The 19,304-nt window shown below is 31.1% G+C and overlaps 1 protein-coding gene across 1 annotated transcript; it reads right to left on the bottom strand.

Moving 5' to 3' along the window:
- Positions 1-3,297: 3,297 nt before the first annotated feature.
- On the bottom strand, positions 3,298-5,042 carry LOC7489732 (uncharacterized). Its single transcript, XM_002306433.4, has one exon. The coding sequence runs from the start codon at positions 4,705-4,707 to the stop codon at positions 3,508-3,510; it is 1,200 nt and encodes a 399-aa protein (XP_002306469.3). The 5' UTR covers positions 4,708-5,042; the 3' UTR covers positions 3,298-3,507.
- Between the last annotated feature and the right edge of the window lie 14,262 nt (positions 5,043-19,304).

Genomic DNA, 19,304 nt, shown 5'->3' with positions numbered 1-19,304 from the left:
ATTTATACTTTTTTTAATATTTAGAGAATCATGATAGGTTGCTAGGCATTGTACATGATCTTAAAATATAAATTCATTAATTATTGAACTGATAATAAATTAAATTATTTAATTCTATTTTATTTAGAATTATAATTTGTATTTGGACCAACTTGTTAGGAAACCTAATGGGCCAGATATATAAAAGCCACTAATCAGAAAATAAAATAGAATGATTAATTAAGTGTGACTTGATTGTAAATAATTTTTTGGAATTGAGGACTAAAATGTAATTAATACAGTGGATTACAATTCTAGACTTAGAAAAAATCAAGTAGGGATTTGATTGAGTAAATTTCTAAAATTATCCTAATATAATATATGTAATATTATTTAAGGGGTAAATTGATATTTTATCATTTATAGAGTTTTTAGGTTTCTTTACAAATAGAATGTTATACCTTTTATTTTCTAAACTAAGTAGAGTACAATACAGAAACACATAAAACACACACACAAAAAAAAGCTAGCACTCTAAGGTATATCAATCTCTTTCTTCTAAAAGGGTTAAGGAGATTTCTTATTGGTGGTTGGTGTAGATTACCGTTAGAGACTGGACACTTGGACGACTTGTGATTTGTGACAATTCAGTGTTGAAGCAACTATTCAAAGTAAAAAAAAAAAACATATGATATTCAGGTAATCTTTATATAAACTCTAAACAACTCTAGATATATCAACCACAATCATTGAAACTCCCAAAAATTTTTAAATCTATCATTAGCTTTGCATATATATGTTTTGGAAAACCATCAGAAAACCATAAGTGTCTTGCATGTTCATTTCATTTGGCACATAATTGGAGATAACAGCCACTCCAAGCTTAATGATGGGAGGCCATGGTTTGTCTTTACTGTATTTCTTATGAATTCTCAATTTTGGTAGTACCAATAATCATATCATCAGCATCACCTAATGAGAATAAACACAAAATCGGTCGAGATTTGGGTCATGAAACATCACAGACGGCATCCCATAGAAAGAATTTGGGAGTTAGAAGTGCAAGAAGAGATGGCCCTCTCCATTATCATTGGATGCTACACAACTAAGCCACAAGAGTAGTAAAAGAAAGTAGAAAGCATTCCCAATAATTTTGGATGGAAATTTGACCAAGTTAGTAAACCATATTATTAGTATTGAAAAGGCTAGTAGAAAATATGCCATAAATTCACACAACAAAACCGACTTTTGAGCTCAATGATTCGTGATTGCAATGAAATTCACTTTCACCTCAAAAGGGAAGCCATTAAACACAACGCAAATATAACATGAAAGTTAGAAAACCTCTAGTAGGTGAAATGTGGCCCAACTTAGTACAGAAAAAGGGCTTAAAAGTTCAAGCCACTATTCCCATTGCCCGACCTCAAGTTTCAAAATTATATGACCTAGAAATCCAAAACTCTGCCGGAGACCGTACCAGTCTTGACGCTCCTCCACATGTGGACCCACAACCGCCCTGGATTAGATGCTTCCCCGAGTGTTTACAAATTGATCATTGACAAAAAGAAAACAACACGTTATGGTACCACTCTCATCTCCTTCCCCAAAAGCAAAAAAAAAAAAACAAGGGGGTGTGAAAACTGTGAAAGACCACCTTTGGCTTCCTCCTTAACTATCCCATCTCAGGGCCTTCTTGAGGACCCCACACGCATCATGTGGCCCCCACTCTAGATATTTCTTTACTGGCTGCTACCTTCCAAATCAGGTTGCCAATTTCTTTCACATCCCAATTTTCCACCCATAAAATACACACACACGGACAGTAAAAAGTAAAAACAATCTCTGTCGTTTCTGTGCTTCTTTAACTCTATTTATTTTTATATTTATAAAAAATAATTTTTTTATATTTTTTTCTTTAAATTAATATTTTTAAATCATTTTAATGCGTTAATATTAAAAATAATTTTTTAAAAATAAAAAAATAATATTCTAATACATTTCCGAGTAAAAAGTACTTTAAAAAACTATTGTAACTATACTTCCAAGCACCCTTGAAAGCTCATGGTGTGGGCAGTTTACATTGTAGAAGTTATTTTTAAAAATATATTTTTTTATAAATATATTAAAATAATATTTTTTTTATTTTAAAAAATATATTTTTAATAGTACTAAAAATATATAAATAAATTATTATTTTTAAAAGATATTTTTTTAAAATGCAAAAACAATTCCTCTGAAAACCCAATATCTTTATCGCAAATTCCAAGAGAAGCAAAAATAATGCTACCACTAGCATCCAATTTCTCTCTGTCAAAACTCAAAATTTGTATCCTTCTTAAAAGAAGTGGAAACTACTCTAATTTACCCCTCGCGTGGTAGCCTTTGCTGGTTTGTATCAAAATCAAACAAGATTTTTGTATGCCACTCTCTACCTTTTTCTCTTTTCTTTTTTTTTTTTTTCTTTCCCAAGAAATTCCTAACCTGGAAAAGAAAAATATGAAAGCAAAAGCTAACAGTAAACCACAGACACAGACAGAAACAAAAACAAAAACGACATTTTGTGTGGCTAAACGACGCCGGAGTTTGACACCTGGGTTTGCCTTGATAATGATAAGTTCTAACAGTAAATAAGGCACCAGGCAACGGCTAACATTTTCCCACTAGAGGCCTGCTTGTTCCCACTCACACCTCCCAAACACAGACTGCGTATATATATATATATATATATATAATACAGAGGGATGGGTCCCAGTAACGTCTCTCTTTCTATAAAAATATAAAGAGCACACGTGCCCTTGATGCCGATTTAGAGAGTTGAGCCGGTTAAGCTCCATTATAGAGCACAAGCTCTTTATTCAATATCCATATTTTTAATACAATCCTAATTTTTTTTTTCAAGTTGTTTTTGAAAAAATTAGGATTTTTTAATATTTTACTTTAATTTTTTTTTCAGAAATACTGATGTTAAAAATAATATTTTTATAAAATATATATATTATTTTTATATATTTTTAATTAAAAAATACTTTAAAACATAAAAGCACACGCATTATGAACACCCACTTGTTTTTAGATTTCATTTGACAAATTAACAAAGCTTATAGCTTAATTGTTTTTATATTTTAAATTATTTTAATGTATTGATATTAAAAATATTTTTTTAATATATTTTTAAATAAATTGTTTTTTTACTCTAACCAAAATAGTTGCATATATTACTCCATAACAACAAAGAAAAGAGAACATAAATTGAACAACAAGAAAACAGCTATATATATATATATATATATATTCATTTAATTATTTATACAACATGGATGATATAGAAATTTGAACTTCTCCTTTTCTTTTCTCCCTTTCAAGTCTTTCATTCGCTTCGATTCATAGTACAACTCGTTTCCCCATATACATAAATTTCTCAAGTTTCCCATTTCTATCTGAAAAAAAAAAACCCAACCCCGAGAAACCCTTGAAAAAAATAAAACATATAAAACACACACTCATATATTTGTGATGTCACTTTAATCATCACCGGGAAACCGACTCAGCCAATTTCCCAATTTTCTCAACAAGTTCAGGCGACAATGTTTTCACCGGTTTCCTCTCCTTCTCTGCTCTAAAATCAAACCCCAAAGCATCCGATACTTCCTCGGAGCTCCACCCAGCTTTGCGGAGCGAGTCCGAAAACCGATCCACTTTCAAAAGCAAAGCATCTAGGATTGCTTGATTATCTAAAATTACCATTTCACCCTCAAAGAAACCCGAAGCTGATACTTGAACCATTTCATCGATGTCGGACTCCCTCCACCCGCCTTCTCTCAAAACCGACCCGATTTGCTGTATATAATCCCCCACCCATCTCGGTATTTCGGATCTTGGCATCTCAAAAAACCGTTCCGGCGACGAAGATCCCGACGAAGACGATGCTGAATTCCTCCTTCTCCTGTCCACCACCGCGTCACTCCAAAACTCTACCCATCTGGGTGTCCTCGACCCGTTTACCAGACCCGTATCCAAACTCTTCCGCGAGGGATTATTGGATAAACCAGTAGATTTCTCACTAACAGACTTTTGCTTTTTTATAATAATCGGGTCAGATTTCGAGCTCCGGAAAAGATATTCACGGTCAAAAAAGTCTGATAGGTCCAACCCGCAACAAAAGATCCGATTTTCATCGACAAAGAAAATCGGGTTACCCGCTAATGATGGTTGACAAGGAATGTAACAATGGTTAAAAATGGGAATCAAAAGAGGGGCTCTTTTAAGCGAATTTCTAGCGATCCGTAAGGCTTTTTCCGGGTCGGAAGGTCTCGGGCCCCAAGATTTCGACCATAAAGTGTTTCGTGCAATTTGGAAGCATATAGCGGCGATAGGAAGGTCTAGAGAGGCGCGTAGGTGGAGGCGTGCACCTGCAGAACGCCAGTCGGGGAATCCTGCGCCGACAGGGAGGCCAGCAGAGAGGACGGCGTGGAGGTCAGGTGGGAAAGCGAAGCCGAACTCAGCTTCGGATCGAGCGAATTCAGAATCGGTAAGACCGGGCTGGACTTGGATACCAGAATTGCGCAAATGGGTTATTACTTTATCAGCTAATGAAGAGAAAGAAAGGAGGCTGTTGCGAGCTGGGAGTGTTGTTGTAGTTGATGGGGCAGCGGCTCGAGCAGAGAGACGGCGTAAACCGGCAATATGGGCCGGGTTAAGGCCGGTCATTCTCCGGTCCACGTCTACCATTGTTGTATAGTTTGGGATAAAGAGTAGAAATGGGTTGGTTTTGATAAAGAAAAAAGGGGAAAGGGAAAGGAGGTTGGTGTTTTGTTTGGAATTCTTTTTATATATTGTTAATGGGATCGGAGTCGAGAGAAGCTGAAAGGACTAGGGAGTGATTGAGTGAGTGTATTTTATTCGTATGTAAAGGGGAAATGGAGAAAAAGTGAAGGAACTTCCAGTAGATGGCGCGGTGGTAGGGGGAGGGAGGGAAGGAGAGAGAGAGAAAAGGAGAAGGAGCTTCGTTGTATAAAGAAAGGTCGGCTATTTATAGCTGTTAAAGTGTGCTGCCTGCTTGTTTCCGATTTTGGCGTGGGTTTTTTCTTTAAATTTCCGCTTATTTTTTTATTTAGCATATTCTTAAAACAATATTGAAGAAATAATAAATAATTAAAAAAAATTAACAGAATAGCACAGTTTTACCTATTGTAATTAAAAATGCAACTATTATAATTTTTTATATTTAGAATAATGATATTTAATAAAAAAAATATTAAATGAACAAGAGAAAAAAAAAACTCATATGTGTTACTCTAGAAATCTAAAATAAAATAAAAAGAAATAAGTAAATTAAAATTAAAATTAAAATGAGTTTAAAAAAAAAGTAGCATGAAAAAGTGGTGATGTAAACCCTGATTAAAAATTAATAACGTTACTGTAAAATAATAATAAGTCCATAAATAAATTAAATGATGAATAAATAAATAAATAAATTTTAAAATAAGGAAATGATCTCCAGAATTTAATGAAATAACTTATTAGATCCATGCAATAATGACACAAGAAAATTCAAACTTTGATGTAAAATCACCTATCAACTAGTTTTACACTATCAAACATAATTTACAATCCGAACTTCAAATCAAGCTTAGATTTTACAAGGAGTCTCCTAACATTTTTTTTTTTTTATCTTATATTAAAATTTTAAGGCAATCAAAGTTCAGAAAAACCATACAAGAATGTCAAAAGTCTGAAAAAAAAAACATATGGGGTTATTAATGACATTTATGTAAATAAGTTGGATAAGTTGGAAATTTCAGCTTCTTCTTTTTCTTTAAACTATTGACTAGAGCTAGAAAATAAGGGAGGAAGAAAAAAAATCGAGCTTCCACCATTAAAAATCCTTGAGAGAAACCAATAATTAGGGTAAGATAGATAAAGAAATAAGTGTTTAAACACACCTAACACAAAGATTTAAGAGAAGAATTAAGTGAGAGAAAGAGAATAGAAAGAGAAAGCTCATGACATAAGAAGAAGAAAAGGAGGGGCAAAAAAAATTGATTGGTTAGCATTTAAAGCTCATAAAATTGTTGGGTAAAAAGCTATAAACTCGTTTGTACAAGTTAAGTGGAGATTAACAAATTTTAAGCAACATTCTTCAATTTTAAATAAGGGTTCTTACATGATAAATTGGGGGGAAATGTGAAATTGTGATAGTGTGATGTTATTGGGATGAAATATGATGTAAATAATTCTAAATAATGGCCAACCACATTAAAAGGAAAATGGGAAAGGGTGAGAACTTCCAATGACTTGGACTAAGAACTTTAAGGGGTTTTGGTTGATTGATTGGAGATTTGCATGAATTGAATATGTTAGCATGTAAAGGGAGGAAATAATATATGGGAATGATTTTAGAACTTGTTAGTAGGAATTGAGAAATTTTTAGTACACTTTTAAGAAGGGCTTAAAAATAAAATAGATTTAAATTGAATAAATGATGAGAGATGATGATTCGTATGGATGGAAAATATTAATATGTATAATTGCGAACGTGCACATGTACCAAATATGCATATAGTGATTTTTAATCTTTAAGGTGTTAAAAATAAATTAGTGTTCGAGAAGTATAAAATTGTGGTTTAAATGTGTTTTGTGAACATATATATGTGGTGTCGAAACTTAAAGAATGATGACAAAGAATACTATTAGGTAAAAAAGCTAAAAAAAGAATTAAAGTGAGTTTTTTAATTCAATGAATGGAATGACTTATTAATGAAATGCATCTTATTGATACAAGCAAGGTTTCAGGAGTAAGACTACAGGCGAGAGGAGTTAGACCTACAAGAGGAGCATGTAGGTGTTTGTCGTCTTATTTTTATTAAATTCTTAAAATCATGTTAATGCAAATTACTTAAATGTAAGAGATTGAAATGTTGGTTGTTTGATCATAAAAATGAAGAGACAAGAAAAATATTGAAAGATTTATAAGTTGATGGCAAGCAGAAGGGTTTGCTGGAGTTCATTGGCAAGCATGAGGGTTTGCCGGAGGTAAGAAAAAACCATAAGGGTTCAGCTAGAGTCATGATCATCCGTAGGGGATGTCCTGGAAATTTTGATATTTATGTGAGATGCCTGAGATTAAATTAGGCCAAATAACGATGACTGATTTTGGATAGTAGTCACATGAAAAAGATGAATTGAACATTTCATTTTTTAAAATATAAAAAACATAGTCATTATAGTGATGGTGCTTGAGTTCTAATATTCGTAATAGTATCTAGATTCTTATAATGCTATTTAATTAATTTCAAGTTCATCACAAACCAAAAAGGAGTAGCAAATTATTAATGCAATATCTTCTACAACTTAGAAAATGATTATGTATAATAACATCGTATCATATATATTTTGGGATTGTATAGAACTAAATTTGAATTTTGTGGCATGTAATGAAAATAATTTTATTTTGAGATACATGTAAGTATAAATTAAGTATTTATTTGTTAGTTATGTTTATAAGTCTAAAATGTAAATATACGTTATTCTAAATTGTTTGAATGGTAACATGCTAGTTGTGTGGCCTTAGGAAAGAAGAAATATTTAGTGATTCAGATAGAGGAAACTCTACTGAAATTCTTAAAGATCTTGGAAATATTAGATTAAGAGAAAGTGATTTTGAATTATTAGGAAGGGTTACTAGGTATGGAATGTAAGTCTGAAGGACAATTGAAAAACAATTGTTGGTTTTTTACTTGTAATGGATAAACTAGTTATTAAATTACCAAATATTCAGGATAAAATTTAGGGATGTTACACTAGAGATGCACTAAAACTCCGATTATAACACCATCGGTACCATCCAAAAGATCTCGACAAGATGAATCCAACAACACTAAGAAAGGTTACCAATGGTGACTCAAGTGGGTTATATTTTCCACCAAAGACAAGTGAGCTACCCTCCACCTTTAAGCGACAAGTGTGGTCAACTCATGTCACCATTGATGAGCTTCCTTGATGTCATTGAATTTGTCTCCTTGAGATCTTTTCGATGGTGTCAGTTTTATAGTAATCAGAGTTTCAGCATGTCTCCAAGATCTTTTTCTTTCCTTTTTTTCTTTTTCTCTCTCCTTTCTCCTCTCACTGCCCATTTAATATTTTTTAATTGGATTTTGCTTTTCTAAATAGTAACAAGTAGAAAGTGGCGTATAATATTTTTTTTATTGGATTTTGCTATTCTAAATAGTGACAAGTTATAAAAGTCGCGTTTCTAAATTGTGACATATACATACTATACTATTTCACTAATTATGCTTTAAAATGTGCTATTTTGCCAATATTTTTAATTAACTGTACTATTTTTTAAAAACAAATCTTTAATTAAAGTGTGCAGCCTGCTTGTTTCTGATATTGGTTTATTCGTGGGTTTTTTCTTTAGATTTCCTTGATAATAGGACAATAAGTATTTCTTCTAATCTAATTTATATTTGTAAAAACAAAAAATAGATAAACTACTTATGTTAATGTTGTGATATATTGTAGTACTTAGTTTAGCTATTTTTTTGTCAAATAATCATTCTCTTTTTATTCTCTTTTTTTTTTTATTAAGTGTAAGGTGGATTTGGAAGTAGAAAACTACTTCTGAGTAATAAAAATAAAAAATTAGAATGATTGAGTACAATAATAAAAAAAAATATGTATAAAATGATGGAGACTTTAATTTTCTTTATTGAAAGAAGTTATAGATACACAACCATATGTAATGTTATGTCTATTTTTACATTAAGTAATGATAATTTTTATTATGAAAAAAACATGACATGTTATTTTCATTAATCTTTATTGATGGTTAGTAATTGAATTTTGTTTATGTATTATAATTTTAGATTTGTTTTTCAAAAGTTTTAAGGAAAAAAAAAAGGAGAGAAGTTTCTCATACCATTTCTTGAACATGATCAAAGAAGGATACAATCTTCATATGTAAAAGTTATGAAAATTTGATAAAAATGTAATTAACCAACAAGTCCCTAATTCTTTTCAACTGGTATAATTTATAATTATATATAGCTACAAAATTTTGAGCTATTATTAGATAATAAAGGGTTCATAAAATATGGAATATACCTTTTCTTTTATAAAAAAAAAAGAAAGAAAAATAAAACAATGTAATTCGTAAAAAAAAGTTTTTAAATACATGTATAGTTTTATTGATAAGCTCTGTTGGTATCATTTATAGTTTCAATCGAAAAAACTAATTTATAAGAAAGTGAAAATAAATTTGAAAATACATTCATAGATAAAACAAGAAAAAAAAAAAGTTTTGGAGCCAAAAGAAATCAGACAGGACTAGTATGGTCGAGTTAAATGAAAAACAGGAGTTCAATAGTGTATTTTAGGGCTGAGCATTTTTTATCCGGTCCAGTTTTGGACCAAAATAAGCAACCAAACCGATTTTATTTTTTTTTAGTTTTGGAACCGAACTGAACCGAAAACCGGTTCAAACCGATTAATTTCGGTTCGGTTCGGTTTGGTTTTTTTACCTTCCAAACCAATTCAAACCGAAATTATTCTGGTTGAGTTTTTTTTGGGCTTTTTATTGACCATATTTTTCAGCACTTTTGTTTCTGTACTTGCTTCCAAATCGGTAGCATGTAATTTACAATCCAAATCCCAAAAGACAATAATAAGGACAGTCTGAAAATGGAAGGAACATTGAGCCAAAACCGGAAGTGTTGCAGAATTAAATCATAGACCAAAGAAAAGCAAATCCTCCCTGTAAAATGGCAGACAGTGACAAACATCTGTGCCATAACTGAGCATCACAAGTATTGTAGGTTGTTCAACTGAATGTAACAGGTTGCATATAACTGCATCTTGTACCTCTTTATCAAGAACACAACTCAGCTCAGACAGAGCTCGAATATCATATTCCTTCAGTTGGATCTGTGATACCCTAAGATAGATTTGAGAGATGAGAGGCAGAGAGTATGGAGGAGAAGACAAATTTAAGAGATGAGAGGCAGAGAGCATGGAGGAGAAGACAGATTTGAGAGATGAGAGATGAGAGGCAAAGAGCAGGGAAAAGAAGGCAGATTTAAGAGATTAGACGGCAGGGAGAGGAGGCGGTTGAGAAAGTGAGAATGGTGAGATAAGTTTAGGGTTAGAAAATATTCTATTTATACTTGTTTTTTTTTTTCAAGAGATAGCTTAGTTGAACCGGGCCGGTTCGGTTCGGTTCAATCGGTTTTAGACTTTGAAAACCGAAACCGAACTAAACCGGAAATATTTTGTGATTTTCTAATCAGTTTAATTGGTTTTTTTCACGGTTCGGTTTTTTCAGTTTTTTTTCCGGTTTTCTCGGTTTAATCGGTTTTTCGGTTTTTTTGCTCACCTCTAGTGTATTTAGGCTAGATATGAACTTTTTGGCATCAAAAAATTATTGTGCTATATTACTACAGAACAAAGTTTCTCCATATAGACTCTAGTCAAAGGTAAAAATAAGAGACAGAAGTTCCTCAAAATGAAAAGTGACAAAGAGTTGTAATTGGAAGGTGATTATATTGGGATGCCATATTATCATTTTTAACGAGAATTTAGCTTAAGAGAAGTTGATGATACTAATAAAATTAGAGTGATTGATTAAATCTTATTTTAAACTCTCTACTTCTTTGGAAAAATTCATTTGGTCTAATCAATTCAATTGACAATCCTTTTTATCCTTTTTTTTGTTATATATATATATATAAACACACACACACATACTAGCACTATTATTTAACATTGTTTAACTTTATTTCTCTGCTTTTGCTTCTAGTATGAAAATTATATAACCCATAAGAAATCATGTATCTATTGACAACCAAGATAAAACTAAGCACATAATCATAATGGCACCTTGTTGTATGCTAACGCTAACTTCGTTTTATTTCTCATTTGTTTAGGTCATGTTTGACATTACGGTCCAAATATGCTTTTGAAATCTTTTGAGATTTTCTTAGCTTCAAATTAATTATTTTTGGTGTTTTTGGATTGTTTTGATGTGCAGTTATCAAAAATAAATTTTTAAAATAAAAATATATTATTTTGATGCATTTCCAAGTGAAAAACATTTTGAAAATCAATCTCTACCACACTCCTAAAAAGGCCCTTAAAAAAAGATAGACCGTTTTTACTTATAAATCTAATCATTGGCTATCCACACAACAAGTTCAATAAAGATAGACTGCTTAATATTTTGGTGCGCAACACCACTTCATAATGATAAATTAAAGCATAGTCATCACATTTTCGTTTCTAGCTATAATTATTTTTTAAAGAAGAAGGAGAAAAATGTCTTAAAGATATAATTAATGGCTTCATTGTTGCTTGACCGACTTGAATCCTAGTTTTAATAAGGTAAACTCTATTCAAATAATTTTCCAATTATAATGTATATATGAAGAAGATAATAGTTATTCTAAGAATTGTTAACATTCTAAAAAAGTATTTATGTGATTATTGGAGTTTATGGCAAAAAGAAAAACAATTCAAACCATTAAGATTCTAATAATTTTGTCAATTATTATTCCTCTTTGATACTACACATAAACAAAGATACAAAGGAGTTGAAACCAAGACAAGTATGAAAGTTCAATGGCTAATATAGAAAGATGTATTGATATATTTACAATAAAAATTTTTAATAACAAATGACTAACTTATGCTTCATTAGAAAGAAAATGGTTTCTTAGCTGTTTTAATTGCAATCTCTATATTTTCTATAATAAGGAAAAAAATTCATTAGAATTAAGTAGTGAATCAAATAGAATTCTCATGTGATGTCCATTTGTACTTATAATGCTTTTAAAAGTAAATATATGACAAATAAAACCATGAGGTAAAGTGGATTCCTGTTTTATTAGCAAAAACATGCCAATAGTTTAGCATGACCTCATTCATGAATTCTTTTTTCCATTGATTTTAGTTATAAGACAATCTCTTCACTGCAATTTCTCTTCTATTATCCATCTTCCTATATTTAAAAACACTTTAGAGTTGGAAGAAGCCTCAATTACCTTCTTTGGCTAAAAATAACATAAAAACTTACTACCCAGATATTTGTTTACACTTGTTTCATACAATTGTATTGTTAGGTTGATTATATATTCAAGGCTGGAACTTAATACACATGTTATTTTGTTATATGTCCTTAAGATACCAATAGCATATATGAATGAGTTAAGGATCCAAAAGAGCAATTGCAAATAATATTTATAAACACACACACAATGACAAAATGATACAAGTAAGCATCAGTTCTTCATCTCAAAAGGGGGGAATCGTCAGTCCTTGAAACCAAAATTAACAAGATCATAAAACCTTTTCCACTTCTTTTCAAAGTGACCAACAAAATTTAGGATTCACTACTATATGTAATTAGAGATAAATTATTACCTTGTATACAGTTCCAAGTCGACCTTCACCAAGTATGTAAGTTGGGTAAGAATCTTTAATAGTAGAGACTAAAGTCTAAAATGAAAACTATTCTTGTGAGCAACACTCTTTAAAAGGGGTGGAAATCTTTGGTAGCAGTCATGCAAAAGATTATGACTTAGGTGGAGCAATACTCTTTATTAGCTTTTATTATTGTGAGCTATATGGAGATTTTTTTTTTCTTTAACAACTAGATGACTTCTAGTATATTTTTTCTTTTATTATATATCTCTTTGACAAACTACAATACTAGCAGTTACAAATGCGTTCTGTGATTTGGGGATTGCTGTTGATCCTGATTTAGGGGAGATGAGGGTATTTGTTTTCAAATTTCTTAGTGGGTTATAACGGTAATGAGAAGCATATTTCTTGTATATGAAAAATCTATAATTTGCTGCTTTTGAAACTCAGGAAAAAATATAATTTTGAACTTAATTTTTATAGTAGAGCCCATTGCTAAACCACATTTCAGAAAGTTACCAAACAGGTTTTGGTATTGTGGGTTGGAAAAACACAGTTATAACCATAATACCAAACAACTCTATAAGGTGGCCTTCACTCCTATATGAATTCATGGTTAACAAGTTAATCCGAGAAACAATTCTGTGCTTACCTGTATATTTTATAAATGTATAAATCATGCTTAACAATCATAACATGAGGCATATAAGCAAATGGCTTTTCCTATTTCATTAGCATGATTTTGGTAATACAATGTATTTCATTATGTTGATGCACCTCTGCTAATGGCATTTAGGCATAATAACTCCTCAGTGTTTCTTGATGCACCAAAACATGAAATCTTAAAAAAATAAAAATAAAGAACCTCTAGGATCCAAATTATAACCACCTCCAAATAAAAACAAATTCATTCTCTACATTAGCTAAGCTTAATACATACACTTACGAGCTATTCGAGTATCACATCAAACTTTTCCTCATATGAATGTGGTTGAGAAGTTACTACTTATAACTACACTTCCCTTTTTAATTCATGGCACAAAAAAAAAAGTAATTTCAAGAAATTAAAACATAATTAGGAATGGTAAAATCTCATATGCTTTTAGGAAAGTTGTTTCCTATTAACGAGGCATTCAATTTTAAGTGTCAAAACACCAAACTTACATATTTATAAATTATAATCCATCCAAATTGCGAGATAGGTGATGATGTTCCAAAATCCAAATACTTAGAAATTAAAATTTTTTGGTGGTTGGACTATGTGTTAATCAAGTGTTGATTCAATTAAATCGACGCTTAGGCCCCGTTTGTTTGCTGGAAAGTAGTTTCTTTTTGGAAAGTGAATTCCGGAAAAGTGAATTATTTTCTGATGTTTGGTAGTGTAATGAAAAATAAGTTGGAAAACACTTTTCAATGTTTGGTTATAGAGAACAAATATATTAAAATATATTAAAATATGTAAAAGAACATAAACATTTAAGAACAAGGTTGTTTGTTCTTGTTTTGGTATGGAATAGTTGCTCTATAAGGAAATGGTATGTGTATTTTTAGAATGGAAATTGTAAACCTCTTACCTGAGTGATTCATGTGGTATTTATACCCCTTGAACCTTGTTTTTTTTCTTGAAAAAGAGGGGTGGAGAGTCATTCTAACCTTGTAGTATTAACGAAAGATAAGTATCCCTTACACATTCATTAATAAGGAGAAATATCTCTTACATAAACATTAATAAGGAACAAATATCCTTAACATAAACATTAATGTGAGTCAAATATTCCTTACATATGTATAAATAAGATGAGAATGTGGTAGACCATGAGAGACTCTTGCACATCTAGGGGTGTAGATTAAAAAAATTCTCAAGGACTAGGTGTTGGATCTAGGCCATAAAGCAAAGCCTAGAAGGCACTTGGATATGTAATACACCTAGATGCAATGCCTGAACCCACAAGTAAGAGAGGTGTGCCCGACCCCTACGCTCAGGAGTAGGGCCTGAGCCCATGGACACCGAGTGTGTGCCTGACTCCTAGAACACCATGCAAATGCTTGGTGTTCGCTGCATGAGTCTATGGGTGCCAGCCTGCCAGGTGCCTAGGCTCGGCGTCACGCTTGAGCCCACGAGCTCCACATGCCTGTGCCTGAGCTTAGGTGTGCTACTTGAGCCCATGAGCGCTAGGCGCAAGCTTGAACCCAAAACAATTATGCTTGAGCCTAGGCACCAGTTGTATGCGCATACGCCCAAAACATTTTTGAACATCATTTGAGGTCTAGGCCATCATTAAAAATGGGGTTTATACCATCCAAAAATTATTTAGAAAATAATAGCATCCATCAATTAGGAAGAAGGATGAGTACAAGTAATTAAAATTATTTATTTAAGATATAATATGGAAAAGATCTAACTCCTGCGAAAAGCTAATCCGAAAATTTGGTTGTTTATCGTAGTAAAGAAAGGGAAAAAAAAGTTAGCCTTTGCTGTTGGATTATACAAATCATAGCTCAAATGTAAATGCTGATGAGCATAACAAGTCTAGGCATAAAAAGACTTCCAAGGTATAAAAAAATATGCGAAATATCACCATGTACATTTGTTTTTTTTTGGATGGGGACAAAAACTGGAATTACTATTTGGTGGTGTGGTAAATAGCCCATGTCAAAGTATGGAACCAAAAAGCAGGCAACGACCAGCAGTTAGATCGCAACGTCTACATATATTTGGACATGGATTCTCATTTTGGCATCCTTCTGGAAACTCGCTCGTAACCTATGTGTCTGGCTCTAACTAGCCTCTCTTGTCTCTCTCCCTCTCTCTCTCTCTTCAAAAAAATAAAATAAAAAGTCCTGCACTGCCTCCAGAGCTTCCTCAAGACAAATTACTAGTCTTCTCCAATGAATTTGATTACGTAAAGTAGATGATATAATAATTAAGTAGACACAGTTATGTGAAAGTTACATATACAGATGGTTTACCAGCAAAAAAATAACCCTTGTTTAAGAAGCAAATTTTTATTTATTGATTGATTTGTTTTGAGATTATGAAGCAATTTGTATTTTTTTTGTAAAAGTAAGACACTAATCAAATCGATTTCCTTCAACTATTTTAATTTTCTTTTTAAACAATAAGGCATTGCACGTCCAAATAGTTGTTAAAATCACCTTGTTCACAAGCAGAATCTTTTTATTCTAAATTCCTATTTTATTTTTCTATAATCTTCACTTAACCCAATGACTGATCCCACTATTATATATAATAATAACATATTAACTCTGAGAAGTCACCAATTCGAGTCTCACAAACCTCAGAGTCACTGGAAATTTATATGATCATTAACTTCATGGTCCATGGGATTAGTCGAGGTCCGTGCAAGCTAGTCCGGACATCCACGTTAATAAAAAAAAAAAACATAGTGGAGGAAACTAGATTACATGAATGCATTTTCTTTTCTTTTTATCTTAACAGTCGATGCTACTTTTCTCTTATCAAAACGAAAACTATAAATTTCAAAATACTGGTGGTCAGTTGTTCATGTTTCTTAGCGATCGTTCGAATTGTTTATCATAAAAATTAAACAAGTGGCTCTGAAAATTAACGGATATTTTCTCAGATCCTAATCACATGGTCGAAGCACTAATTAATGTTCCTCCAAACAATAATTAGCAACTTTAATTTCACTCAGAATTTCAGGAGAGAAACCTTACACCCACGCACACAGAGAGAGACTTCCCTTCATTTTGACTTCAACTCGGGCTCCATAAAAAAGGAAGCCAAACATGTGCGGTTTGCCTTGATTTTCGTTCTCCGATCAAGGAAAAATGATAGTCTGAGTTAGATTCTTCATCATAAGGTCGGTAAAGATGGAAAAGGTCAACTGTTTGATTATCAGTGTGACTTTTTTATTAGCCCAGGAGACATTTTTATCAGATTACTTATATAAACCCATGCAAGTTGCAGCATCAATCGTACGTAGATGCCCCAGTAACCTGATCAAGTGAATGCATTTCCACTTGCAACACCTTAGAATGAAAGTACGCTAGTAGCTTGTATACTACTCATAAGTCATGCTTCTGGTATGAAAGTCTATAACTTAATTAATTGGGACATTTCTAGGTGTGAAGGGGCCACGGGCGTAGACATTTACTTCCCCAATACAATACATGGCTTTTGAAATCTTTACCCTAACTACTTTGATACTAGCTGTCTAGCTAGGTAGATAGAACTAGAGGTAGAGTCTAAGAGATTGTAGATACATCAATGATATTAGTATTCTTCCTATAAAAAAAAAAATGTTAGGAGAGACAAACAAAATTACTTTGGAAAATTAGAATACAAATTCAAAAGTGTGAATTAATGATATAGCACACTTTTAAATGATGTTTAAGTGAATAATATATTTATAACTGTGATATTTAATTAAATATTGATGTTCTAAATCGCAACTCCAATTTAATTGATCCAGAAAAACATTTAAATTTCTTGATATGCCGCACTTCTGAAACGCATCATGATAAGTTATAGCGATTCTGAAGCGCGACATGTTTAAATGTCGCTCTTTTGAAGTGCGACAATGATCTTGTCATGCGTGAGAGTAGCAACATTTAGTAAATGTTGTATTTTTGAAGTGTGACAATGTGAAAGCTAGTTATATTGTTAAATCTTTTTAAAATGATATTATTCTGCCAAAACTTTTAAATTTCTGGGTGAATTTTAAAAAAAAAATCAGAAACAATAGTTATCAGTTGATTGAGATCCCATTTCATCTTTCACTACTTTATTCTAAAGTAAAAAAAAAAAAAAAAAAAAGGTGTTTGATTATGATTTTAAAAATTAGTTATTTAATTTTTAAAAATAAAAGATGATTTTTATAAAAATAATTTAAAAATATATCAAGTTCTACTTCAAGAAATATGAAAAATAATTTTTTTTAAGATGAAGAACCGGTTATTTTATTTTAAAAAATAAAATAAACTTAAATATTTTAAAACTAATTAACTTCAAGTCATTTTTATTTTATATAAAACAATTAACTAACATTTAACTACATATTTAATAACCTTAAATATTTTAAAATTAACTAACCTAAATTATTTGAAGTATATTATATAACTCTAATTAATTTGTATGGATTAAACTAAATTATTAAGTAATTCTATTTACTAAAAAAAACTATTTAATGTTTAATTATTGTTTTTTACTTATTTATTTATGATATTTGTATGTTTTTTAAAGAAAGAATTCATTTCTTAAGTAATCCATTTAGTTTCTTAAAAAATTGTTTAATTTCTTAAAGAAATTTTTTAAGTTAAGTTATATCTTTAATGGTAATTTTAATATAAATAATTTTATTAAATAGTTTGATGTGTTTAATTTCATAGTAAAACACAATAGTTAGTTTGATATGTTTAATCTCACAAGATAACACAACACAGTATACAGAACATGGGTCAAAGGAGAAGATTGTCAAAGTGACATTAACCCAATATTGAAGAAGGTCCCCCAATTATAGTGTAATTTTCAATTAAGTCCTCAAAGTATAAAACTAAGTTGCGTTACCTAAACCTGTTAGCTTTTTTTTTTTTTTAGTTTTAATCAATGTTGTCCGAGATCAAAAGTAATTAACAAAATTTATTTATTACCTAAATTATTTTTCTTGTTTGAATATTACTAGAGGCACATTCCTACAAACAAATTCTACTAATGTCACAAGCGATAACAAAAAGAAAAAACTATTCATTCAATCAGTTCATCATTTTTCCTAGCGAGTGATTCTTAGAGAGTCACTTCAATCGACATGGTTGTAGTGTCGTTATTTTGATGCCAGTAACTGGTGTTAATGTTGGCATGCATAAATTAATTAAGCACACATATAAATCTGAATTTTGTTAATTGATTTCTAAATAACACTCGTTACTAGAAAATTAACAAACACAAACAAAAAATACCGACAAAAACAATTTTTTCAGTATATTGTGGTGACGGTATATGCTCTCGTTATGTCTCTCGATATATACCGAAGGAAATTGTTCATCGGTGTATATTGAGGGAATTACAGTAGGAAAAGAATGAATGAAAAAAAAAAACAAAGAAAAAGTGGCGTGTCATTTTACAGATGATATTACCAATGAAATAAATCTGTTGCTAATAGTCATCGGTAAATATGTCTGTAAGATTAAAGTTATGACCTGACAAGCGACCTCCTCTCCCCTCCTTCATTTCTTCTTCTTCTTATTCTTCTCTGCAAATAATAGCAACCCTCCATTTTATCACAAATCAAACTCTCATCACCATAAATCTGGCCACCCCAACATTCAGTTTGTCAGCATCCCTATTCTGATTTAGTTTTTTTTTAGGATTCCCCACATCAAGTAAGCAAAACTGTCCATTTTTTTTGTTTTAACTCATTTTAAAATGTTAATTTGTTTGGCATTTTGATGTAGCATATGTAGTTTGTTTGTGTGTTTACTTGTTTTATAAATTTTTCCCATGAAAATTTGATTTATGAATGTATGATTTGTACATGTTAGGGTTTGTTTAAGATTTTAAAAAATTATATTTGTTTGTAATTTGATGAAATGGATTTTGATTTTGTGATTTGGATGTTTTGTAATGAAATAAATAATGACTTATTTAATTGTTATGTTTCATATTTTGTCAATTTTATTGTTAAATTAAAATTTTCAGTAAATGTGGAGGAATTTAAATTTTTGTAGAAAATTAATAATGATTTAAGGGTAATATTAAAATAGATTGAATAAGTTTGAGTTAAACTAATGTTAGCTAGTTTATTTAGTTCATATAATTAATTAATACTTGTTGACATCAATATTCCATATAGGTTTGATATAAGTAACGGATGATCATTCTTAGATGAATCTAGTTTCACCCGAAGGGTTGCGCAAGATGGATTATTGTA

This window comes from Populus trichocarpa, chromosome 5 (assembly GCF_000002775.5).
Source record: "Populus trichocarpa isolate Nisqually-1 chromosome 5, P.trichocarpa_v4.1, whole genome shotgun sequence".
In the NCBI taxonomy this organism is placed as follows: domain Eukaryota; kingdom Viridiplantae; phylum Streptophyta; class Magnoliopsida; order Malpighiales; family Salicaceae; genus Populus; species Populus trichocarpa.
The sequence above is the reverse complement of the archived record's forward strand: the minus strand, read 5'-3'. Positions and strand labels throughout refer to the sequence as shown.

Coding starts and splice junctions, on each gene's coding strand:
- LOC7489732 (XM_002306433.4), bottom strand. CDS start 4,707: ATGGTAGACGTGGACCGGAGAATGACCGGCCTTAACCCGGCCCATATT.